Source organism: Vipera berus (assembly GCF_964194415.1).
Source record: "Vipera berus genome assembly, chromosome: Z".
In the NCBI taxonomy this organism is placed as follows: Eukaryota; Metazoa; Chordata; class Lepidosauria; order Squamata; family Viperidae; genus Vipera; species Vipera berus.
Window position 1 is genome coordinate 47,897,925 of NC_138205.1, and position 25,618 is coordinate 47,923,542.

The following is a 25,618-nucleotide window of genomic DNA, read 5'->3' on the forward strand; positions in this document are numbered from 1 at the left end:
AGTAAAAAGCAGGCAGACAGGCAGGTGGGCTTACATGGTATTCTCCAATGGCAAAATGACAAGTCGCTAACTGGATTAAAGGTCGTTGATTTTCTAGTGATCCTTGCCCCAGGATTTGTTGTGGAGAATGAGATCCTTGCAGAGCTGCTAAGTGATGTAAACTGGCAATTGCTTTCTTGTATTGACCCTTTTAAAAGAATACAAATCAAATCACTAAAAAAAGTTCCATTTTATACTACAATAATTTACAAAAGTTTCAAGATTTCCAGATAGTAATTTTCATACAGAATTTACATACATTAATACTGACAAGTATAGCACAAGTAGTTAGCTTCATACAAGTTGTTTTTATAGATCTTTTTATAGATCTATAAGATCTGTTTTATAGATTTATAGATCTGTTTTTATAGATCTTAAAAAGATCTAAAAAGAGCCTTATAAAGTTAAGGATATTGTCCTTCTTATAGTCCATTTTTTAAGAAAAAGCTCTGAATTTCATATACTAAATTTATAAATTTATGGAAGAGGCAAGTTTTGAATTAGCAGTTTTATAATTTACCAGCAATTTATATTTTTTGAATATAAAACATCAAAATGCTTTAGATATTTCTTCATTAAATCTTTTTAGAATGGAATGATACTTATTATTCTATTTATAATCCCTCCAATTATAGGGAGTCATAGAAAGAATCTTGGAGAAACACCCAGAAGCATTTAAGGCAATAACTGGTGCAAAAGCAGGCCTTAAGTCCAGGAAGGTTGGGCAGTATTAGAAACAAACTCAGACTGGCTCCCATGCCCCACCACCACCACACACAGACCCCTCCAATTTCCTGGAGTGTAATAAGGAGGGAAGGGCAAACACAGGCAGATTTACAAGATTCTGTTTTTAATCTACCTCAATGAAGTATAATTCCATTCTTCTTTGGGAATTAATGTCTTACAGAGCTACCTTGTAAAGCTAGACACCAATAGACAAATTTGCCTATGAAGATTATAAGGTTACTTAATATGTTTACTTAAAACATGTGCTCATTTATTTAAATCAAGATTTCACAAAATGATCAGTACTGATAAACGCCTAGAGGTCAAAAGGTCAGTAAATGTCTGCAGATCAATAAATGGCTGATAAATGATAGGTTGATTGGGGTTAATTAAAGTTTTGGAATCTCTGCAGAGTTGCACACCTGTTCCTAATTCTGAAGATGAGATGGCTTTTTTGTGAAACTGTCACTCAGAGTTGTATGGTCAATAAATTATAATAAATTATTGTTGTTCACTGCACAATCAGCCAGTTGTTTAGACTGGATTTGGCATTTTTACCCACATTGATTCCTTCCCAAGGACCTCGGACAAGCAGACATTGTTTGATGGTGATGGTATTAAAGTATTCACACAGAATGTAAGCTGTTCTGAGTAAAGCTGCCTTTAATAATTGACAGATGATGATTTTGTCACTAGCAATGGTGTTCAAGTGGTGCTTCAGTTGTTCGGGGATTGTATTTAAGGTGCCTATTACTATTGGTACTGCATTTGCTTTCTTTTGCCACAGTCATTGTATTTCTATTTGTAGGTTTTTATATTTTTGTGACTTTCTCTAGTTATCTCTCTTCTATTTTGCTGTCTCCAGCAACTGCCACATCTACAGTCCAGACTTTTTTCTTTCTGTTATCTGGAAGGTGCTTGTCTATTTGAATTCTAAAATCCCAGAGCATTTTAGCTTCCCCATTTTCTATGACTCTATTTTGTGATTTCACCAGGTCTAGGTTACATGCAAATAGCACTTCTTGCAGATATTCTACCATGTTTTCCCAAAAATAAGACCCAGCCAGAAAATAAACCCTAGCCTGATTTTTGGGGAGGGGCTTTCTTCGATCCCCGCCGGCACCAGCAGCTGCCTCCTCCTTCGGCTGCTACTTGGGTCCTGCAATGCTGCATCACATTGCGTCACATTGCCTACCTACCACCAGCCTCCAGAGCTGCCACCAATGAAACCATACAATACAAGCAGCAAACAGGGTGGTAGCCAAGCAGGGAGTGGCCTGGCTGTGGGGGCCCTGAGGTAAGCGGGTGTGAGGCGCATGGAGCAACTCCCCTCTACCTGCCTCACCTCACCTCGTGGTGGCAACATTAGTATACCACATGCTTTCCTGCCCCATTGTGACCACAACCAGGCGGGATGGAGTGGGTGGGTGGCCGCAAAGTCAGACATCCCCCCAAAATAAGCCCTGATGGGTCTTTTGGTCCAAAATACAGTATATATATATAAAACCCGGTCTTATTTTCAGGGAAACACAGTAGCAATAATTGTGGCTAGTTTATTATGCTGTTGTTAGTAGTTAGTGTATGCGATCTTCTTGCAGCAGCTAAGTGGTCCACTGTTTCTTCAGCTTCTTTTCAAAAGTAGTAATAGTAGGAGTACTATTCATCAAATTATTGTTATATAATTAATGTCTGGGAGTTGATGAAACTTCATGAAGTGTCAACGAGCTGGAGAGTTTGGGATTCTTGATCTAATTGCTTATGAAAGAGGCTTGACGAATAGATCAAAGGTAGGTCTATTTGCTCCTGCACTTTTTACCTGATAGATAATCATATCTGTGAGAAAGATTCTGAACCAAAGCCAGGTTTCTGTCTTCCAAGACACACAAATTCTTGTAAATTCTGTAAAATGAAATGAAGTGGATAAAAATATAACATAATGTCTTTGAAACAGTTCTTCCTGAGTTGTCAGGGGAAATGACATAAGATTTACCAATTTAAATTTGATTATAAACACTTTATATCTAGTTCTGTGAATGTAAATAATTGTCCCAAGTTGTACTAACTCCTTTGAAAGATCAAAACATTCGATTTTCAAGCAGATTCATAATCAAAAAGGGAACAAGTGCTATTGAAATCAACAGCAATAGATTTATTTTGAATTTCAGTGAATCATCAGCCCAGTAAAATGTGTAGGTGCTAATAATAAATAAAATAATTATTCATTTTTAATTTCAGTTTTCAACAAGCCTCCTTCAAGGAAAGATTAGTAATGGCTACTTTTCTGTCAAAAATCTAAGACCCAGATTCAAAATAAAGAATTAGCTATTACAACAAATTCTCTAAATATTTTTTTCACATTGTAGTAAAGTACCTTTATCCAATGATTCCAATGAGTGTAGAAGTTCCCAGCTCTCTCTAGCCAATCTAAAGCTCTCTTGTACTTCAACAGAATTTGGAAGATCTGTTGCATTTATTGTAATGAGCCTATTTTTGCCCTTTCCAGAAGGATCTTCATCATCAGAGCTCTACTCCAGAGACAAAACATAAAAATCCAAACAGCAGTCAACTGGATCAAACCAAACTAGAAAATCATTTCTCAGAGACAAAAATAACCCAATAAAAATTTAAGTGATAACCAAAATTAATGGTATAGATCTTCCTTGCCACATGTACGTCCATCTTCAAATAAGCCATCACTCAAAATTTTAACCATAATATCAAAAAATGTGTCAATCTTGAATACGATATCACTCAAAAGTTTTGTATAATTTTCATAATTGGCTTACTTGTGAGTAATCCCATGGATTATCCATTTTTCATATTTTGGTTAAAAAAATGAGGGTCAGCTTATAGCTTATCTATAGATGGACTTATATACAAGTATGTATGGTGTTACAATATATGCTCATAGATATACCCATTCACAAATGAGTTGAACACATTTTATTTTTGGCACCTAAAGTTCCTGTCTTATTTGAAATTGAAACAGTAATCACCAAAGGCCTTCCAGAAAAGCAAGGTTTTAACTATTCTCCAGACTACTGTTAACAGAAAGGAAGCCAGACATTGAGAATGTATCTTGAAGATTTAAAATTTCTCTTTGGCGAGTGGGCTTTGTATATCAATCAGTATTTTGGAAAGAAAATGTTTGGGCAATGTTCCATATCTACAATAAATTACTATAAAAAATTACTATAAATTTCTACTTAAAAAAATAGAGAAAATTACCATTGTTTTCTCTCTCCCTTCAGCGAGTTTCCGTTTCTTGTGAACATGTTTGCTACGTTCAATATCTGTATCACCAAAAACATTGGACACATCCTCGATGAGAATCAATGGAACTTGGTTTGAAGCATTTGATCCTGGGTATAAAATGAAATAATTATTTCTATTTTTCCTGTTATAATTGGTTTATTAAATATATACTTCTCCATACTAAGTCTAGTTATTAATACCACAAATGTTTATGATCAAAATGCAAATAATATTATATGTCCCTTTGTTTAAATATTTAAACACGCTTGAAAGGCTCCATGTTAGGGAATGTTGCCACAAAAAAATTCAAAATCCCAGTTAGTTGTGACAATAACAGAAGGTAGCTTCTAAATTTCTGGCACCAAAAGGTGAAAAGAAATCTGAAAACTATGAAAACATGCACAGACTATGACCTTATGTCCAAGACTCACATAGGAAGAAAAGGTGGATTGTGCTGATACATAGTCAATTATCACTAGTTAGAACAGTCTAATAATTTCATATGACATAATTAGATTTTAAGTGTAGTATGTATGTAGTTAAGTGTGGAAAACAGAAAATTATCTCAATGCAAATGCTTCATTTCAAAATGCCAATAACAATATTAAGTTAGACTTCACACAAAAGTAATTCTGGCAAACCTGCCCAAAAGGGATACACGAAGGGCATCATTTCAACCCACCCTGAAAAAGAGAAGGCTGAATGCTGCTGACATACTGGAATGCATTCTTGAAGAAGACTAGCATTGTGGAATACACTACTTGGGTCTTGTACTTTGCATGAGCTTCATTATCATAGTTACTTATATATCTGCATACATCTTTCATTTTCAGCAATATGTCACCAAAGCTTCTGAGGATAAAAGAACATTCAGTTATAATGGAATTTATAAGATAAAATAAAGCACATTCTAAAAAATTATTTACTAGAAAAAATAGAAAACCAATTCCTAAATATTTTCCTCTTATTTTATTCCCATAGCTGACTCAGGAATTCTGGGAGTTGAAGTCCATGAATCATAAAAGAGCCGAGATTGCCTACACGTGACCTAGTCTGAGGACTACCTGTATGGTCCTAAAATAACTTTTGCAATTCGCAAAGCCTTTTCAAGGCACAAGCACTGAAAGTCGATGATATATTTCTCATCATTTTGAATCAAGAAGAACACAAAAACTTAGTGTAAACACATAACTCAAAGAAAAAGGAAAAAACAGCCTTAGAAAATTATTTCAGCTTATGTGCCTGATGCAGCATTGCTCATAATGCATTATCACCTCATCTATTGTAGCTTTCAACTCTTCAAAAATGTTAAATGCATCTCCTGCCCATCAAGATTGTCCACTTCTTGTGAGATTGCTAGAGGAGAATCAACCAGATTTCAGCAGAGATTTGTTTGGTTTGAGGTGATTTCATTCTCCCTTGCACTATTACATTTTCCCTACTGCCCCCAATTTTTTTAGGAAAAAAGTAAATAGCCAAGGAAGTACCTGGTAATATTTCTGATATTTGTCCCAGAGGCAAGTGGACTTTCTATATTTTTTTTCTCTTGAAGACATTTCGTTTCTCATGCAAGAAGCTTCTTCAATTCTGAACTGAAGAAGCTTCTTGGATGAGAAACAAAATGTCTTCAAGAGAAAAAACACAGAAAGTCTACTTGCCCTTTGAAAAAGCACATTTGGGACAACCATGACGTGGATGACTGAGAATCTGCATAGACATTTCTGATATTTCCAACATGTGTTTACATTTCTTATCTTAAAACCAAAACATTTCTCTTTAAAACTCTGGACTTATTGTAAAGAAAATACTCTAGTTTTTAGAATATATTTCATTGTAGCAAAATGTCACACAGATAACTTCCAAACAGATATGCAGAAAACTGTGTGGAGATTATAGCAATGAAGAAAAAAAAATCAATCACAAAAATCAACCAAAACAATTATAGAACACTTTAGATCATTCTTTCTAAATTCAGAAAGAAAACTGCTAAGGTTTTAGTACTGATATAAATTTCAATTAGAAAACAGCTTTCTTGTTCCCTCAAGAGAAGTCTAAGAATTAGAACAGACAGTTTTGAAGATATCTACAACATGTTGTCAATCAAACTTCCAAACTATAGGTAGTCCTCAACTTATGACCACAATTGAGCCCACAATTTCTGTTGTTAAGTGAGACTTTTGTTAAGTGAGTTTTGCCCCTTATTACCTTTCTTGCCATAGTTGTTAAGTGAATCACTGGATTTAGTAACATGGCTGTTAAGTGAATCTGGCTTCCCTATTGACTTTGCTTATCAGAAGGTCACAAAAAGTAATCACATGATCCCAGGATGCTGTGCCTGTCATAAATATGAGTCAGTTGCCAAGTGTCTGAATTTTGATCACCTTACCATGGAGAAACTATAATGGTCATAAATGTGAAAAATGGTCATAAATTACTGTTTTCAGTGCCATTCTAACTTTGAATTGTTGTAAGCCGACGACTACCTGTACTTCCAATATAGGTAGCTCTCCATTAGCAAGCATAATTGGGACTGGCAATTCCATCACTAACTGAAACAGTCACTAAGTGGGAAATCCTATGACTGTGTTTTCCTTCTCAAAACTGACAAGACTAATCAGTTTCATGCTTTTTACTTTTGTATGCTTCCTAATCACTCCTCCACCGTTTGGAATGCTTACCTTGGCATTGGGATAATTAACGAGAATAAATTAATGTTTGGGTTCACATTCATTGGAGAGGAAGGGATTACAAGACATTAATCAGTTACAAAATGAGGAATACACATCAAAACCAATGCGCCAGAAGCTATGAGCATGCTATGCTAACATCTCAGCATATTCTTCATTGTGCTTGCTTATTCTCTCCTAATTCTTCCTCACCAATTTCTCTGCTCTGCAAAGTGGGGGGGGGGGGGGAAACCAGATCAGACACAAGACAACATGTACTGTGATGGAATGTGCAGTTGGAGGAGAGGGATCTTGGCAACAGCACTGTGGCTTCCCAGGAAGAGGCAACACATTCCAGAGGGAGGCCCAGAATAAGAGACTGGGCAGTTCTGAACTGGATGGGGGAAGGAGGAAAAGGTACAGAATAGCCACATCCTAGAATCTCCCAGGTATATCTCTTAGGCTAATAGTTTATAGCCTTAGTCTGCTGAGATATCTATTGATTAGGTGTAAATAAATAAATAAATAAATTGGCTTGACTTGATTTTAGTGTGTCATCCTTGGACTTCAGTCTGACATGTACTGACTGTAATGAATATCATGTCACTGAGGGACATTGCAAAGGTTGAAAAATAGATGCTATTCTTTTTATATACAATTAGTCCTCAATTTATGAACACAACTGAATTCAAGTGCTGCTAAATTAGAGAACTGTTAAGTAAATTTGCCCTATTTTACGTCATTTCTTGCCATAGTTGTTAAGTGAATCACTGGAATTATTAAGTTAGTAATATGGTTGCTAAATGAATCTGGCTTTCCCATTGACTTTGTTTGTAAGAACAGAATAGGCAACCATATGACCCTGGAACACCGCAACATAAACATGAATAAGTTACCAAGCATCTGAATTTTGATTACGTGATCATGGGGATGCTGCAATGGTCCTCAGTGTGAAAAAAAGTTCTAAGTCACTTTTTTCAATGCTAGTCTAACTCTGAATGTTCACTAAATAAACTGTTATAAGTCAAGGACTAGCTGTACTGTTCTGCCAAGAAGAATCAGGCCAAAGTTCATTAAATGTTAATTAGATATATTTTAAGAAATTTAATAATTTTTCAAACCTTCTTGCCACATCCATCTGCCATTCACATCTCACACCTACTACAGACAGTATTTTGAATATCCTTTCCCAAGGGTCTGTAATCTGGCATGATTTCTCAATGACACCTTCAATGATATATTTCTGAGCACTTCGTTTATTAGGGGACACAAGATCAGATGTGTCCTGTGTTCCTAGAAATGAACAAAATCAGTTAATTTATCATTATAAATAATAATAATAATTATTAAAACAACTTTTGCTTCCTACTCCAGCAATGTGCCCCAATGTTTGTTAAGACCAAATGATTGTCCATATTTTGAAAATGATTTTAATTATTGTTTTTATATTTTGGTTTCATTTGATTATTATATGTCTCTTCTAGTGGGAAGGGTAGCTACATAAATTTAATTAATTAAAACCAATATGAAGAAAAACATGGGGAAGAAAACAACTAAATTGTATAAACATTGTTATCTTTAATCCCTGAAATTCATGAAGATCTGATTTCTCTATGTGCATTCTTAACTGTGATTTTCATTAATTTAGCTCTGTTATTCTTTGTGCCCCTAAGAAATCTATTCTTAAAGACATAGTGTTTTTTTCTGGCAATCATTATTTGAACTGTTCATTATAAAACCCCTTACTGTGTAGGTAAGACAATCTACATATTACAATTATTTTTCATCTCTTTATTTCCTCAATTCCTCCTTCTTTCTTTTGCTATCTCCTCTGTTATATTTAAATTACAGTCCTCTTGAGGCAGAAATTCCATTCTTTATACGTATACGTATGCTGAGTAATAAAAATCTAGGGATTTTAGAAAGGCTGAGCGCCAAACAATTGAGGCCTTTGAACTATGGTGCTGGAGAAGACTCTTGCGAGTCCCTTGGACTGCAAGGCGATCAAACCGGTCAGTCCTAGAGGAGATCAACCTTGACTGCTCTTTAGAAGGCCAGATCCTGAAGCTAAAACTCAAATACTTTGGCCACCTAATGAGAAGGAAAGACTCACTGGAGAAGAGCCTAATGCTGGGAAAGATTGAGGGCAATAGAAGAATGGGATGACAGAGAATGAGGTGGCTGGATGGAGTCACTGAAGCAGTAGGCATGAGCTTAAATGGACTCCAGAAGATGGTAGAGGACAGGAAGGCCTGGAGGAACGTTGTCCATAGGGTCGCGATGGGTCAGACACGACTTCGCAGCTAACAACAACAGGGATTTTAGACCAATTTTGTTCTGAAAGTATATCAAAAAAGATTTAATTCTTTCTTTTTATATTAGTTGACTATATTACATCTAATATCTTATTTTGCTTTTAGACAACAGTAAGTTTTTCAAAAGAATGCAAATTTCCTGATTCTCTCTTATTATTGTGGTTTCTAGTTTTAATACTGGGGGAGGGGGGGTAAGGAGAAATTAAAATATATTTAAAATATACTACCCAATAGGCTACTGAAGAGTTTAAATCCAACAAACACTAAGAATTGACATTATCCAAATTTCCACTTTATCACAATATTTGAAGATGGTAAAGTAGGCAGAGATGAGAGAAATGGAATGATAATTAAACACGCCCTAATCGTCTTGACTATTGCAACATGCTCTACATGTGGCAGCCCTTGAAAAGTAACCAGAAGCTTCAACTGGTTCAAAATGCAGTGGCCCACATGGTTTTGTGCAGGTCTATATGTGCATGTGCTATCTCTCCTGAGGGAGCTGCAGTGACTGAACATTTGCTTCCAGGTCCAATTCAAGGTGTTAGTTGTCACTTTTAAAACCCTAAGTGGCTTGGGACCAGGTTATTTGAAGGGTCATCTTTCCCAGTCACATCTACTTGACTGTGCAGGCAAGAAATTATGAGTCCTCTCTCCTAAATGGGTTCATCTAACAGAATCAAGAAGGGCCCTCTCTATGATGGCTCCCACTCTGTAAAACATCATCCCCATGATTATAAGACTGCCCCCCCACTTAGAAACTCTTTCACAAGTCCCTGAAAACCTGGTTTTGCCAAAGGCCTGGGGACCCTAGAGTGGAATGGAGCCCATCAAGTGGTTTATTTGACTGATTGATGTTGTTGTTGCCAGAGTAAGGGGTATTACTTTGTATTGTTTTTACTTGGTTTTAATATTTGTAAGCCGCTCAGACTCACCAAGACTGGGATGGGCAGCCACATAAATTTTCTTAAAATAGAAAATAAAAGTATACAAAAGAACCCTGTGGTAAATAACAGTTCCCAAATTTACATTCTTCCTTACTAGGAGGGAGGATCATACAACATAGAAGGTAAGTTTAAAATTAATGTAATGTTATTACTGAGTAATAACATGTCCAGTCTTGTTTTGGTTTGGAAACTGAACAGGACTGGACTTGGATGGAAATTGTGCAGGGAATATCAGGACTATGGGAAAAAGAAAACGCAACTAAGAAGAAGACAATATAAATCATTTCCATTTTGTTGCCATGAATCACCAGGAAGAGAACTTAATTTGATATTCAGATGTTGTAGAATCCTAGGCATTATCTTAACCTGCTGTGGAAATGATATCATCATGTAAGCCACAATATAGTTTGTTTCTTTGAGAGGGACATATAGGTAGTCCCTGGCTAAGAACAATTTATTCAGTGTCTGCTTAAAATTATTGTGGTGCTAAACAAATGGTCCTGAAGTTACAACCATTGCAGCCATCACCACCCATTCACATGATCAAAACTTGGGATCTTGGTAGTTTGCCTGAACTTACAACTGCAGGGGAGCTTCAACTCCCTCCATCCGCTTTTATATCCCCACCCCCACCCCATCTTTGCCGTTTCGGCCATCCTGCATGGCAGCACACCCAGTGGCAGTGCTAGGGCTAAAGTAAAGGCCCAAAGTCTTGAGCAATCCTAGCCAGCTACCACTGCCCTCAGGCACCTATCTCAGCCCAAGTGCTGCCATTGCTGCTAGCCACACCATTGCCAGTGCAAAAGGCCCCTCTGCCCCAATCACCCTACGCTCTATCAGCCCCTTCCTGAGTTACGTAAACATGGCAATACAGCTTCATTAAAGATTTTAAGATTCCTAAATAATATTCATATGATGTACGAACCAAGCCACTGTTTTTATTTATTAGTACATTTTGCTCTAGCATTTTTACCTGGATACTGGTTTTCTGTCAGTGATGATCTAGTCACATAATTAATATAAAATTCTGCAGCTTTATTCAGGTACTTGTATAATAGAGTGGAAGGAAGTCGTACATCAGGGTTGTTAATTATTAAGGGCAGAACATCACAAACTAAAAATGATAATGAAATCAAATTAAATTTGTCAGTTTCCTGCAACATGTCAATATTTAACAAAGCAATATCTATATTCCTTAAGCAAGGTATTTGCAATTCATTTAAAATAAAGTCACATTATTTGTCTGTTTCCTGCAACATGTCATTGTTTAACAAAGCAATATCTATATTCTTTAAGCAAGGTATTGCTTAAGGTATTTGCGATTCATTTAAAATAAAGTCCTGCTAACAATAGCTAAAACTATTAGCTTATTTAAATTAAGCAACAAATGGACACTCTTTCTTTTTTAGGAAGAAGAAAATGATTTTTCAGATGTGCACCTTCTGAAATGTTCATCTATGTTTACAATTAGCCATCCAGAATCATTGGGAGCAGAGTGGTTTACAACTTCAATCAATCAATCAATTACAGATAGTCCTCAATTTACAACAGCAATTGGAGCTGGAATTTCTGTTGCTAAGTAATGAGGTCATACAGCAAGATCACATTGCTTAGCAAAAGCAATCCCTACAATCCCAATATTATATATCATTATTATATAATAACCAAATCCCATGATCATTAGGCATGAGCTACTGGCTTCCCACAACCAAAGTTAATGAGGAAGGCCGAAGGAAATTGCAACTCCCATGCCTGCAGACAGGTGGGGAGGGAGGGAGTGGGCAGGAATTGGTTGGGAAGGGAACACCAGAGTACAAGGGAAAATCAAGGTGTGTAAGATGTATGAGAAGCATGGTGTAGGATGTGTGAAAGCACAGGTCAGAGAAAGTGTGCAAGAGGCAGAATGCAGATCAGAGAGGGTATGACTGATAGTGAAAAGTGCAGCATGAGGGTGCAAGGGAGGGCACAAGAGGCACAGCATGGGTTGAGGAGGGTATGTAAGAGGCATGGTGCAGATCAGGTGTTTGAGGGGATGAGTGAGAGCGCAGAAAAGCTATGGAGGGTGTGTGGGTGACCTTCCTTTCTGGCTTCCCCACTGATTTTCTGTAAGTGCAAATGGGTTGCCAAACTCTCAGAGCATAATCGTGACCACGGGAACGTTGGAACAGTTAGAACTCCAATGACCAGTTGTAACCATCATTTATTCAGTGCTGTCATAACTTCAGTTGCTGAATAAACATTATTAAGTTGAGGACTACCTGTAGAATTTCTTGCAATATGTTTTTTTTTACTGCAAATATGTCTGGATCATTATTCCCTATTCCTAAAGAGCTCATAATATGAAAAAGAATAAAGGAGCTTCAAATATAAAAGGTAAATTAAAGTGTTCTTATTATTCCCCATTGTGATTCTAAATATTTAAATAATATTCATCATTCCCATTTTATTTTTTATCCCAACTGCACTGTCAGTTGACAAACCAAAGGAAAAAAGATGACATAAATAAATGTTAATTAATTCATACAACTCATATACATGCAAATATTTTAAAGATTTCACAACTATGATTATCACAACCTTCAATATATAAAATGGTGCAATGTCTTGTTATTTTAGTTTTGGAACAAAATTATATTCTTACCAAATAATTTTCTAAAGCAATTAACAGGCGATTCTTGATCTTCAATATTTTCTGCTTCTAACAACGTTTCCCCAAGGCCCACCTTTGCAAAATTTAAAGAAAATCAAACTTGTTTCTTCTTCCTTATATATGTTTTTCAAATTGTTTGTAACATATTGCATAAATAAAGCTGATGATTCTTTCTTCAACTTCAAAAAATACAGCTCTTTAACATGCTATGGCCATTACAATCAAAAATACAAATAGTCCTCAATTATGACAACTGGGACCAGAATTTTGGTTGCTAAAAATCGCAGTTGTTAAATTGAGTTATGCCCTATTTCAGGAGCTTTTTTGCCATGGTTAAGTGAATAACTTCAGCTGTTAAGTGAATCATGTGGTCATTAAGCAAATACAGCTTTCCAGCTCTTTGCTTGTCTGAATCTATCTGGGAAGACTGCAAAATGGTAATCACATGGACCCCAGCCACTGCAACCATCATAAATAAATGCCAGTTGCCAAGCACTCGGATATCAAACATGTGACCTTGGAGATGCGGGCAATAACTATAAGTCACTTTTTTCAGTGATGTTGTAACTTTGAACGATTGTAAGCCAAGGACTACCTGTTATCTGTATAAACAAGTAGAGCACTTCCTTTCAAACTAAAAAGGAAGGAATATGCACACAAATCTACCTTATCATCTCAATTAAGCTTTTGGACAACATTTTATTATGAAATAGGCCAACCTTCATACCCCCAATATTGATTATTGCTGCTAGAAATTGCCTTTATTTCCATCTTATCAAACTGTACTTTTATTTACCAAACTACACACATTTGTTTTGTGAAGCTTTACAATATCTTAAAGAAAGAATATGCAAGTATTTAGCATATAATCTTCATCCTCTTACCCCATGCTGGACCACAGTCTCAGGAAAACGCCGTAAAAGCAGAAGTAACATTTCTGCCCTTTCTAAAGTATTGAAGCACTGGTCTGTAGCTTTTAATAACATTTCACACTGAACTCGGCCGGGAAGAGTTTCAAATAAACCTAAAAGGAGAATAATATTGAACTAATGTTTTTAAAGGGTAGGATATAAGTAAAAATTTGAAACTGAAAAGTATGGTGTGAACATAACAGAAAAAAAGACTTAAAAATCCTAGGTAAAACTTAAGACACATTAGCTCAAGTATTTTGTTTCTGTGAAGAGAATGTACTTTTTTCAAATTTATTTATCATATTTATAGCTGCCCATCTTGCAGAAAAGTGGCACATAATGAAAACAATTGTAAAATTAAAATATTAAAACAAGTAAAAATTTAAAATATATCAGCAAGATTATATAGCAAGATAGTAGAAAAATTGATGTTAAAAACAATGCAGCCATCTCATTAGATCAACATTTCTTTTTGATCCCTAAGTTCCTGACACAGCCATGTTCTCAGGGCCTTCCAGAAGGTTATCAAGGTTAACAAGGATACAACTAACCTCATCTGGGGGGAGAGGAATAATGTTCCATAGGGCAGGCACAAGGGCAGAAAAAGCCAGTCCCCTGGATACCAGTTCCTGATGAAACTTGCAGCATGCCTTCTTCTGACGGAACTGATGGGATGGGCAAATGTAATTGGGTGGAGAAAGTCCCTCAAATAATGTAAAAAGGCTTTAAATGTCAAAACAATACCTTAAATTAGACCAGAAGCAAACTGGGAACCAATATAGCTTGCAGAGCAGAAGTGTAATGTGTGCCACTCATTGCGGCATTTTGCACTACTTTAATCTTCTGGATAGTCTTCAAAGGCCATCCCTACTACATTATACCCACATTAGTTTGGAGATGACCAGAGAATGAGTCAACATATAGCAGATCAATGTCATTGAGCACCACATCTGCATTATGGTTGCCCTCAAAGGGCCAGATGGGAGTGGCTGGATAGGTATGGCTGGGTGGCAACAGATAAGTCACCATGACTAGGTAGGTGTGGCTGAGTGGGCGTGGCCGCCTCATCAACCAGAGGATACTTGCCGTCCCTCTCAGGCCACCTGGAGAACCTCAGGATGTTAGCATGAGCTGCCCAGAATAAAATATTTTGTACAAAGGCATTTTCCTATTTGCTTCATGTTCCAAGGTTCTGCACAGTTTCCAAACTATATGTCTATGGCGATTCTGAGTCATTCAGGTCATGATTGTCCCAAAGGTGCTTCTTCAGAATTGAAGAAGCTTCTTGGATGAGAAGCAAAACATCTTCAAGGAAAAATAAAGTCCAGTTGCCTTTTGAACTGGGATTCCAGCCTATAGGTATTTGTTACTTTTCTCTTTTTTTGTATAAATTTTATTACTTTTTATAGGGTTAGGGATGAGGTGGGATTGGGATTTGGGTTTGAGTTAGGATTAGGATTGGGGTTAGGGTTTTTCCAAATAACATTCTCAATATTCGTTACTTTTCTCAACAAAGCTGCCTAGGTCTACAAGGAGCCTTGGATCCACTAAGCACATTTTAGGTCATGAAACGCACTCGTCTTTCTTCTCCCTGCCAATCCACAATGTAATCGATTTATTATTACAAATTGTAATTACTTGGAATACCACTAATACCAGGGCTGGCAAATCAGCTTCAGAATTTCTTCCACCTGCAAACTCTAAATCTCATTTCCCAAAAAGTTTGGGGTGCAAGGAAGTCAATCACATCCACTCATCCATTTGTTAACTCTAAATAAAAATGCACTTTTTATTTATGTTGTGTATTTTAGTTTACAATCTCTTCCAGAAGACAATCAGCTGAATTCCTACTTAGTCCTACCAATAGAAAACAGCTTTAGAAAAAGCAATCTGAAGAACATAAGGTAGAAACCAGAATCTCATTTGAAGAAAAGTATGGTCAAAATACAACAACATTATTTATACTGCATCCAAGAATGAACTCCACAAAATACAGAGAGGCTTACTTCAAGTAAGTATTTTAAGGGATTGCATTATAAGAGCTTTTATTAAGACACAGGCAACTTATTGGATAGTGCAATTTAGAAGAAAAGCTACCATCACCTTGTTCCTCAAAGCTTCCTGCAAATCAAGTTCATTAAAACACTATTCTCCAAGGAATTTAAGTCCAGAATAAATTTATACCTTTTAAAAACTGTGTCTGCTTATCCTGTGAATCATTACGAAGTGCTGATGTGATAATACTAATCTCCCGCCAAACCACTGGTTGCTCTGGAAAATTGACAAACCTGAAATAAAGAATAGGGGAGGGGAGAAATTTCTACTTGAAATCACTAAGAACAGCTGAAATTTTGTTATGAAAAGCATGTTATTGAAGTAAAAAGGTTTTGCCAAACTGGTCATATTAACACAGTACAAGTTATACTAAGGAACAAAAAAAAAACTATCCCTCAATGCTCAAAAACCAACAAGTAAAAGGACAATATGAAGATGACAAAATTCACTGGTTAAAGGATAAAGGAGAAAATTAGAAACCAGCTTTTAATTTTTTTAATACTAAAGACATCAGTATTAAAAGTACTAAACTTAATATAGAAACCTTATTATATAACAAATAACTTTTTGAAGGAGATGGGCAATTCAGAAATGTGAAATATAAATAATAAATTGATTGCAATTTGTGGTTAATCAGTGCTGCTCTTAGTTCTAGATTAAGTATCAACATTAATATTTTAGAAAACATAATTTATATTAATATAACTTTTTTAAAGCTTTATAAGTTATCTAAATTATGTCTTAATAATTTCTAGTCAATACTGTATGGGAAAACTACTGTACCAAAATAATATAATGTAATATTTATGTTTTGTAATGCATTAAACAATACTAATTAAAAGAAAAAAGAAAAGAATCAGGAAATCACATAAAGTTTTTACATAAAAGGACCTACAGCATGATATATTCCAAACAATCATTTAAAGAGTTTCTTCTAAGAAACAGTGTGCATGAGGTATATAATTTCAGCTTACTGTCATAAAATGGAATAAGACACTTCTATGCTAGCAAAAACATTTGTAATGAAAAATCATAATAACAAAGCTGAGACATATCAAGTTTTTTTATTTTCTTTCTATGAAAGCTCTCTTTTAACAGAGGTCAGCCCAGAAGCTTCTATGACTGTTAAAAGGGTTCTAAGAAACTATTCAGTATTCCCTCACTTACAGTGGTGGGATTCAGCTGGTTCACACCACTTCGGCAGAACCGGTAGCTAATTTTTTGTTGCCCAGACCCAGAATGGACTTCTGGGAGCAGCATCCACACAGAGAACCAGTTGTTCACATATTTGAATCCCACCACTGACTTAACACTATTCTTGAAGATAAAGTTAAAACTTAAGAACACTGTTCTTAAAGCTTTAAGTTCCATTTAGCCATCTAGTTAACAATTCTATTACCTATTTCATCTAAGCATCAAAATATGTTAACAAATTCCATATATTAATTATACACTATGAGAAAAATGTTTTTATCCATTCTGAATTTATTATTCATAGATATCACTAAATCAGGGTTTTTCAACTGGTGGTACGCGGCATCGCCTTCCTCCCCCCCTGCCTCCCCCCTGCTCCTTCCTAGCTTACTTGCTGCCGGAAAACATGCTGCTGCCGGAACCTACTGCAGAGTGAGGCCCCGGCCTCCCCTGGGACTCATTGTGCAGCAACCATGTTGTCGTTCCCCCAGAAACTAGCACGAGCCCGAAGGGGACAGAGCCATCCACTCCCTCGACAGGCAGGTGTTATCGTCCACTCGCATCCATCTTCCTTTCCTCCCCCCCCCACGAGCTTGCGATACCCCTCACTACCCTCACATTGCCTCCCTCCCGGGGCTCAAGAGATTTCCCCCTCTCCTCTTCCCGATGTGCAATGTAAAGGGGAAAGCAAAGCGGCCAGACAGCATGCACCCTCCCCAAGGATTCATCCTCTGGCAGCAGGTGGGAATCGAGGCCGTTTGTTTTCCTGATGCACGCCAGGGCAGGTGAAGCCATCAGAACGCAGGTATGGAGGGAAAAACGCGCCCGACTCCCTCCCCCCCCACACTGTTGGCAACTCCGTACAGCTGGCCCTGACCTCTGCTGACTGGAGCCCATTGGCGGAGGTCGGGGCCAGCCGTATGGAATTGGCAGCTGATCCGTATGGCCAGCTCCAACCTCCGCAAGTGGAAAGCGAGGGAGATTGCCAGGAGCACGAATTGGCGCTGCTGAGACACGCCGATCTCGCGCTGCTGCAATCTCCCTCACTCCATTTCAGCTTGCCTTACTGCAAGAAAAAGCAAGCTGAAACGGAGCAAGGGAGATTGCTAGGAACGTGAATCGGCCAATCTCGTGCTGCTGCAATCTCCCTTGCTCGGTTTCAGCTTGCTTTCTCAAGGCAAGCTGAAACCAAGGAAAGGAGATTGCAGCAGTGAGAGATTGACTGATTTGCGTCCCTGGCAATCTCCCTTGCTCAGTTTCAGCTTGCTTTCTGCAAGAGAAAGCCAGGCCGCAGGGCTACCTCCGTGGGTGCTGCTCTAGCGCGGAGAGGGAAAGGCCGGTCCCCATTCGGCCTGCCAGCCCTGGGAGAGCCCCGTGCGAGTGGCTCACTGGCCGCCGAATCCTGTCTTTCAAGCAGAAGCAGCCTTCCCTGCTTGCCTTTAGTTGGCGCCTGCCCCGCTTTTCACAAGCCCTGCTATGCCGCCGCAGGTTTCCAGCAGCGGGAGGCTCCGGGACGAGGGCCTGTCGGGGGTGAAGGAGTTGGGGCTGCTCCGGTGGGCCGCTTCTGTGGCAGTGGGGCATGCTGGTGCCCTGCGCTGCGCTCTGCTGTGGGGGCCGCCCTGGGAAAGGTGGAAGCACAGCTGTAGTCCGGGATGGTCAACTGCTCCGAGCCCTGTCTGGCCGGCTTTGTGCCTCCATCCCCCAAGAGCAGCTGGTTGTGAGTTGCTAGCGTGCACTTCCCTGAGTGCCAGATCTCCCCCCACCTGGGACTCCAGCCGCGTCTGCAGAAGGCGAGCAGGGCGAAGGGCACTTTGGTGCATCTTCCATCCCTCCCGTGTGAAGGGCGCCTTCCTGCCCCGTGGTCCACAGGAGCATTGTTGGCATGCATGGATTGACTCTGAGCGAATACGAGGTGTTTCTGTTGCTGGAATAAAACTTATTAAATGAGCTAGCAACCTCCAAGTATCATTGACAGATCTTCCCCAACTTTCCTCTGGTGCTTCATAGTTAAGTGGGCGTCAGGTTTCTTGGTAAAAATGGATAAGGAAGGAAGGAAGGAAGGAAGGAAGGAAGGAAGGAAGGAAGGAAGGAAGGAAGGAAGGAAGGAAGGAAGGAAGGAAGGGAGGGACAATGGGAGGGAGGGAAGGAGGAAAGAACAAAGAGGGAGGGAAGGAAGAAAGGAAGGAAGGAAAGAAGGAAGGAAGGGACAATGGGAGAGGGAGGGAGAAACAGAGAGGGAGAGAAAGAGAGAGAAAGAGAGGGAAAGAAAGAGAGAGAAATAGAGAGGGAGAGAAAGAGGGGGAGAGAGAAGGAGAAAGAAATAAAGAGGGAGAGAGAAAGACAGAAAGAGGGAGAGAGAGAAGGAGAAAGAAATAGGGAGGGAGAAAAAGAGAGAGAGAGAGAAATAAAGAGGGAAAGAGGGAGAGAGAAAGAGGGAGAGAGAGAGAAGGAGAAAGGGAAATAGAGAGAGAGAAAAAGAGGGAGAAATAGAGAGGGAAAGGGAGAGAAAGAGAAAGAGAAAGAGGGAGAGAGAGAGAGAAGGAGAAAGAAAGAGGGAGGGAAATAGAAGGAGAGAGAGAAAGGGAGAAATAGAGAGAGGGAGAGAAAGAGAGAAAGAGGGGGAGAGAGAAGGAGAAAGAAATAGGGAGGGAGAAAAAGAGAGAGAAATAAAGAGGGAGAGAAAGAGAGAGAGAGAAAGAAATTAAATTAGTAACATGATTGTTAAGTGAATCTGGTTTCCCCACTGACTTTGCTTGTCAGAAGGTTGCAAAAGGCGATCACATGACCCTGGAACAATGTGACCATCATAAATATGAATCGATTGCCAAGCATCCGAATGTAAATCACATGACCCTGTGGATGCTGCAATGGTTATAAGTGTGAAAAATGGTTATAAGTCACTTTTTTCGTGCCGTCGTAACTTTGAACAGTCACTAAGTGAATTATTGTAAATCGAGGACTACCTGTACTTTATCATTTTTTTCCTTTTTTTTTTGGTCAAGTTTTTGACACTTTGGTGGGCGACTGATGGGACTCGGACATTGCCTTGTCCTAAAAGTGGTACAATGGATGAAAAGGTTGAAAAGCCCTGCACTAAATTACAAATTCTAATCATGCCATATATATATGTTAAGTATTTTATTTCCCAAGAAATCAGTATTTGGATCCAAGGCAAGAAACGTTCTTTGGATCCAATGTGAGTACACTTGTTATACCTATCAGAAATAGCTAAAAGAAAACTTGCCAGATTCTGTGGCTACTGAGCGGTCCTAGGAAAATGCACATTTTCCTGGTACTGTATGAATGCTATAAGAAACCTGGATAAAATGAGATTTCTAACAGGTACAAGCGTGCACATGCTGAATCCAAAGCATTTTCCCACTTTGAATCTATCTGGAAATCTTTTGTTTCCACACCTCCATAAACACAGATGTCTTTCTTCAAAAATAAATCTTTCAAGTTATTGATTTTCCATCAGATTAATTTATTATAGATATTCCTCATTTAACATCAATTCATTCAATGACCATTTAAAGTTATGGTAGCACTGAAATATTGGACCTTTAACTGGTCCTTGAACTGTCCATGTTCCCCCCCCCCCCCCCCGCTCCCAGCCTCTCTGCACCACACTGCCTACCTGGGACATTTGGTCTCTATTACTTCTCATAGAATGTTTATTTTTATTTTGTATATCAATTTTTTCTGCCCATTGCCCATCCCACTCACAGTGACTCTAGGTAGAAATATATATTCCTTATGGGGCAAATCTGCATTCTCTAGGAAAACTCTGTTCAAATTTTTACTACTACTCTTTCAATGAATTAGGGCATATTACGTACGTCTTGGTGCAGAAGAATATAAACATGTCTCTAATGACCTAGTTGCAGGGATCTCCAACCTTGGCAAACTTTAAGACTTGTGAACTTCAACTCCAGAATTCCTTAACCAGCCATACTGAGGAATTCTGGGAGTTGAAATCCATAACTCGTAAAGTTGTCAAGGTTGAAGACTCCTGCAGTATGGAATATGTGATATGTACCTCAGGTTTAAAAGGTTGAAATATAACTCATACAGATATTTAAAATGTTTTATTCATCCCACCAGATTCCTGCTTATTGGCATCTGTAAAGTATTTTTCCTCAAAAACTATAGCTGTGATTGTAATTACAGGGTAGTCCTTGATTTACAACAGTTCAAAGTTACAATGTCATTGAAAAAAAGTGACTTATGATCATTTTTCACACTTACAATCACGTGGTCAAAATTCACAGTTGGCAACTGACTCATAACAGTTGCAATGTCCCAGAATCATGTGATCCCTTTTTGTGACCTTCTGACAAACAAAGTCAATAGGAAAGACAAATTCTCTTAAGAACCAAATTACTAATTTAACAATTGCAGTGATTTACTGGGATAAATAGTTTGTCCCATCCATTCAATCCTTATTTGGGAAAAATCCAATAAAATATGTCTTACATGTCATATAACAATCTGCCTGCTGATGCTGTTCGTTCTGCATTCTTCTCAATGGAGTACATCTCATACTAGGAAACAAGAAAGAGTGTGAGGAGACAGAAGCATTCCTACACTGAACATCTTGGTATTGCATATTTTTCTACCTTACCATAACTAAAATGAGAAAAAAATGAAAAACAGAGCCATTAACACTAAAAGAGCCATCAATTCAATCATATTCAAGGTGCTGGTAATGACCTATAAAGCCCTACATGGCATGGGTCCGGATTACCTACGGCAGCACCTGCTGCCGGCATCAACCTCCCTCCGTCCAGTGTGCTCTCACAGAGTGGGCCTCCTCAGGGTGCCTCCGATCAGAGAATGTCGATTGGTGGCCCCCAGGGGGAGGGCGTTCTCTGTGGGCGCGCCAGACCTATGGAACCGCTTGCCGGTTGAGCTCCGGATGGCCCCCGACCTTCACTCCTTCCGGCGTGATTTAAAAACTTATCTATTTGAACAATCTGGCCTGGTTTGATGGGTTTAGGGTTGGATCTAATTTTAACATAGTTTTAATTATTGTATTATATTGGGCATAATTATTTAATTCTTTTTAACTTCTTTTTTAACTTTTGTATTTATATTCTGATATTTATTGCCCTGTACACCGCCCTGAGTCCTTCGGGAGAAGGGCGGTATAAAAATTTAATAAATAAAAAAATAAATCAAATATTAAAATTATGGTGTTCTACTAGTTTCACTATAAGTTTTTCTTCATTTCTCCAAAGTTTCTCAATTACTAAGAATTGAGTTTAACCCAACTGTTTTATGAGATTACTAGAAAACATTAATTGAATAAAATAGGGTGGTCAAGGCATGATGCTTGCAAATTTTATTATGGAAGCCTATCTCCTTTATATTGTAATATTTTTCCAGAAGTCCTTCTTTCAAAATACGTTTATGAAGGCAACTCCTATTTCACCACATTCTTTATATACTAAAATTAGGTCATGGCTGTAAATATCTTCATTTTTATATGATTCTTGATCCCCTAATTTAATTTAGGTAGTATTAGTTGTCAGGAACAATTTTGCCCAGTTATTCTAGTGTACTCTTCTGGAAGCCTAATCCCTTTCTGGCAAAGATTACAATCATCAGCTCTTGTTTAGACCAGGGCTTTTCAACTGGTGGTACGCATACCACCTGTGGTACATTAGCATGTGGCAGGTGGTACGCGGCCCTGCTCAGCCAAGGGAAGTGGGGGAGGGAACGAGGCCCCGGGCCCACTTCCGGCTGACCCAGATGAGAAAGGAGGAGGGGGGGCGGAGACAGGAGAGGCTATAAAAGGAGAGAGTTTGGGAGGGAGAGAGAAAAAAAGAGGCAGCCTTGGGAGGAGGTGGAGTCAGCTGTAGCTGCACTGAAGGGAAGAAAGGAAGGCGGAGGAGGGTGGGGGGATAGGAGATCAAGCAGGCCAGCCATGAGCTGATCTACAACTTCTGTGGCAGCCACCTGTGCTGGCAGCACCATACAGGCAAGAAACGCAGCAGGGGAAGGGTCGCCCTCCACTAGGAATGAAGAAAGGCAGCAATGAAGAAAGGCAGCATCAGCTGGAGGTAAGGCACAGAGGGAGGGAGGGAGATGGAGAGTGGAAGGATTCTTATGTGCTTTTGTGACTTTGAAGTTCTGGGATTTGTGCAATGTGGGCTTTATGTTCTTAAGGAATGTTTGGCAATTTCTATTTGGCTGATGTCTCGTGTTAGCTTCTGTTTCTCTGCTATTGTTAGCTGTAAGTTTTGCTGCAAGGGATTTTGAAGTATTTTTCTCCTGAATGGATTTTGCTTGTAGCATTCCTTTACTTATGAATGGAGCCATTTGGGGAGGCTGCCAGTACTTACTACATTTTTTTTTCTTCCTTAAGTGCTGGCTCCTTAACTTTCCTTTCTAGCCAGTAGCTAATTCTTAACGGGGAATGCGCCTTTTTAAGCTAGTTCCCTCAGCAGTTTGTCTTTTCTGTCTCTGGACGCTTTTCCTTGTTTGATGAATATATGGGAAATTTGGATGGGGGTCTTCAAATTCTTCCTTTAGAAGGAGATGGGCATGAGAAACGAGGGAGGCAGGGAAGGAGGGAGGGAGGGAAGGAAGTCCTGCCTTAGCACTTGGCCACCAGCAGCCCTGCCATTGGCTTTGCTTGTCAAAAGGTTGCAAAAGGGGATCACAGGAACCTGGGACACTGTGACCATCATAAATATGAATCAGTTGCCAAGCATCCAAATATAAATCACATGACCCTGGGCATGCTGCAATAGTCATAAGTGTGAAAAATGGTCATACGTCATTTCAGTGCAACTGCAACTATGAACAGTTGTTGGTTTTTTGGTCATCAAGTTTTTGACACCTTGCTAGGTGATACTCGAATACTGCCATATCCTAAAAGTGGTACAGTCGGTGAAAAGGTTGAAAAGCCCTGGTTTAGACCACAATCCAAAAGACTTTAACCTCTTTTCATTCTATTTTTTTTATCTATTCACCTAGGTTTCGGCAGGAAAGTAACCACAAAAACGATTTATCAAAGTTAGAGGATTTCTCTGTTATTGAAAAGGAGTGCAGGCCATTCCTTTATTAATGTAGTGAATGTCATTCAGACATGTCAAACTCACGGCACGTGACATCATGCAACATATCAGGACGGTTTTGCCATTGCCAGCAACGGAGTGGGCATGGCTTCCGGATGACACGTCCGGCCCATGGGCCGGCAATTTGACACCCTTGGGTTAGAACAAAACTGGAGAGTTTAAAGATCCTTCTCCCTAGCTAACTTTAAATGCTATTCAGCAAGCATTATCTCAGTGTAGCTGACGTTTTGGAAGAATGAAAAAAAAAGGGGAGAGAGAGGAGATACATTGGTCCAATCAGAGTGAAAGAAAGAAGAAAAATTATTAAAGGTCATCAGGACGATTACATCTTCCAGTTTATATTTTAAGAATATTACAAATGAATTAGTTTACAAGATTTTAAAATCTACCTTCAATGCTTTCTAATCCTGCACTAAGAAAAGGAGATGGGGCAACCAGTTGCTCTTCCTAGTGCAGGAAGCATGAATATTTAAATAATGATAGCAATAATCTGACAATCCGTTTTCCCACAAAGATTCAAGTCTGAAGGAGTATGAATTGTTTTTATTTCTACGAAAGATAGAAGAAAAATACCAAATAATATAAATAATACAATCTTGGATTTGAGGGATCTTTGGTGCTCTTTGAGCTTGCTTGTTTTGTTCATTACGCTACCTAAGTAACATCAGTGCTAGCACTGATGTTGCCTAATTAGCGTAATGAAACCTTTGCAAGCAAACAAGCAAGCTCAGAGACTACCAAAGACCCCTCATTTCAACCCTGAGCTACAAATATACTCCTTCATTGGAATCTTGGGTTTCTCTACTAAAGTCTTTTAAAGGAAGCTTTTTTCAACATTATCCCTTCGCCCAAGGAAAAACACTCGTCAAATGCAAAGGATAAACTCTTCGCGAGTTCCAGTTGTCTGGAAAGCCGTAGAAATGCGGTCAGAGGAAGTGGAGTTTGGCTGAAGCGAAGCCCCAGAAAACAAGTAAAAAGGCGGCGTTCAAAACCCCAAACTCACAGCCAACCAACCTGAATGTTGAAGTCGGCAGGATAGAGGCTCCGCGCGGTGATAAGCCAAGCCTTGGCGGCCCACAGGTCTCCTTGGACTAGCTCCCGGGCTCGCTTCACCAAAAACTCACAATCCCCCAACGCCGACATCTTGCAGGACTTTAAAACTACGCGCATGCGTACACATGGTCCAGTAAAGCTCGAGAATCTATTACTTCCCAGGACCAATGAAGTCGAAGAACAATTCTACGCATGCTCAGTATCTGAAGTTAAGCGGTCTTTTTTTACGGATGAAGTAAACGTCACTTGGATTGAATATTGGATTTTCGTATTATGAGCCTTTCAGGTTACTAAAAAATCCACTCTTTGTTTTCTTGTAAGATATTTCGCAGGTGGAGCGATACTGTTCACTGCTGTTAGCTCTGAAGGTATTCCCTGGTTTTTTGTAGCTAAATTCTACTACCTCTCTATCAAGCATCATCCGCTTGGTTAAAGTGTATATGAAGTTTTCGGGGGACTTTTAAAACTTTCAGGTTACTAAAAAATCCACTCTTTGTTTTCTTGTAAGATATTTCGCAGGTGGAGCGATACTGTTCACTGCTGTTAGCTCTGAAGGTATTCCCTGGTTTTTTGTAGCTAAATTCTACTACCTCTCTATCAAGCATCATCCGCTTGGTTAAAGTGTATATGAAGTTTTCGGGGGACTTTTAAAAAGTAAAATATTTATTAAAATGAAGAAAGATTTAGAGTTGAGTTTGTGAATCTTCCACTACTCTTTGGCA

General features: G+C 38.7%; 1 protein-coding gene across 2 annotated transcripts in view; it reads right to left on the reverse strand.

Annotated features, from left to right (window-relative positions):
* INTS10 (integrator complex subunit 10) overlaps positions 1-24,986 on the reverse strand; it is a gene marked incomplete at its 5' end in the record, with an annotated part of 39,126 nt that extends 14,140 nt beyond the window's left edge. For both annotated transcript variants that reach the window (XM_081345536.1, XM_081345535.1), the window contains 12 exons: positions 35-187; positions 2,582-2,664; positions 3,137-3,290; positions 3,994-4,127; positions 4,703-4,872; positions 7,808-7,979; positions 10,922-11,062; positions 12,590-12,671; positions 13,483-13,622; positions 15,694-15,797; positions 21,235-21,302; positions 24,858-24,986. In XM_081345536.1, the coding sequence (XP_081201662.1) occupies positions 35-187; positions 2,582-2,664; positions 3,137-3,290; positions 3,994-4,127; positions 4,703-4,872; positions 7,808-7,979; positions 10,922-11,062; positions 12,590-12,671; positions 13,483-13,622; positions 15,694-15,797; positions 21,235-21,302; positions 24,858-24,986 (1,530 nt within the window). The remainder of the gene's footprint in view (positions 1-34; positions 188-2,581; positions 2,665-3,136; positions 3,291-3,993; positions 4,128-4,702; positions 4,873-7,807; positions 7,980-10,921; positions 11,063-12,589; positions 12,672-13,482; positions 13,623-15,693; positions 15,798-21,234; positions 21,303-24,857) is intronic.
* Positions 24,987-25,618: the final 632 nt, after the last annotated feature.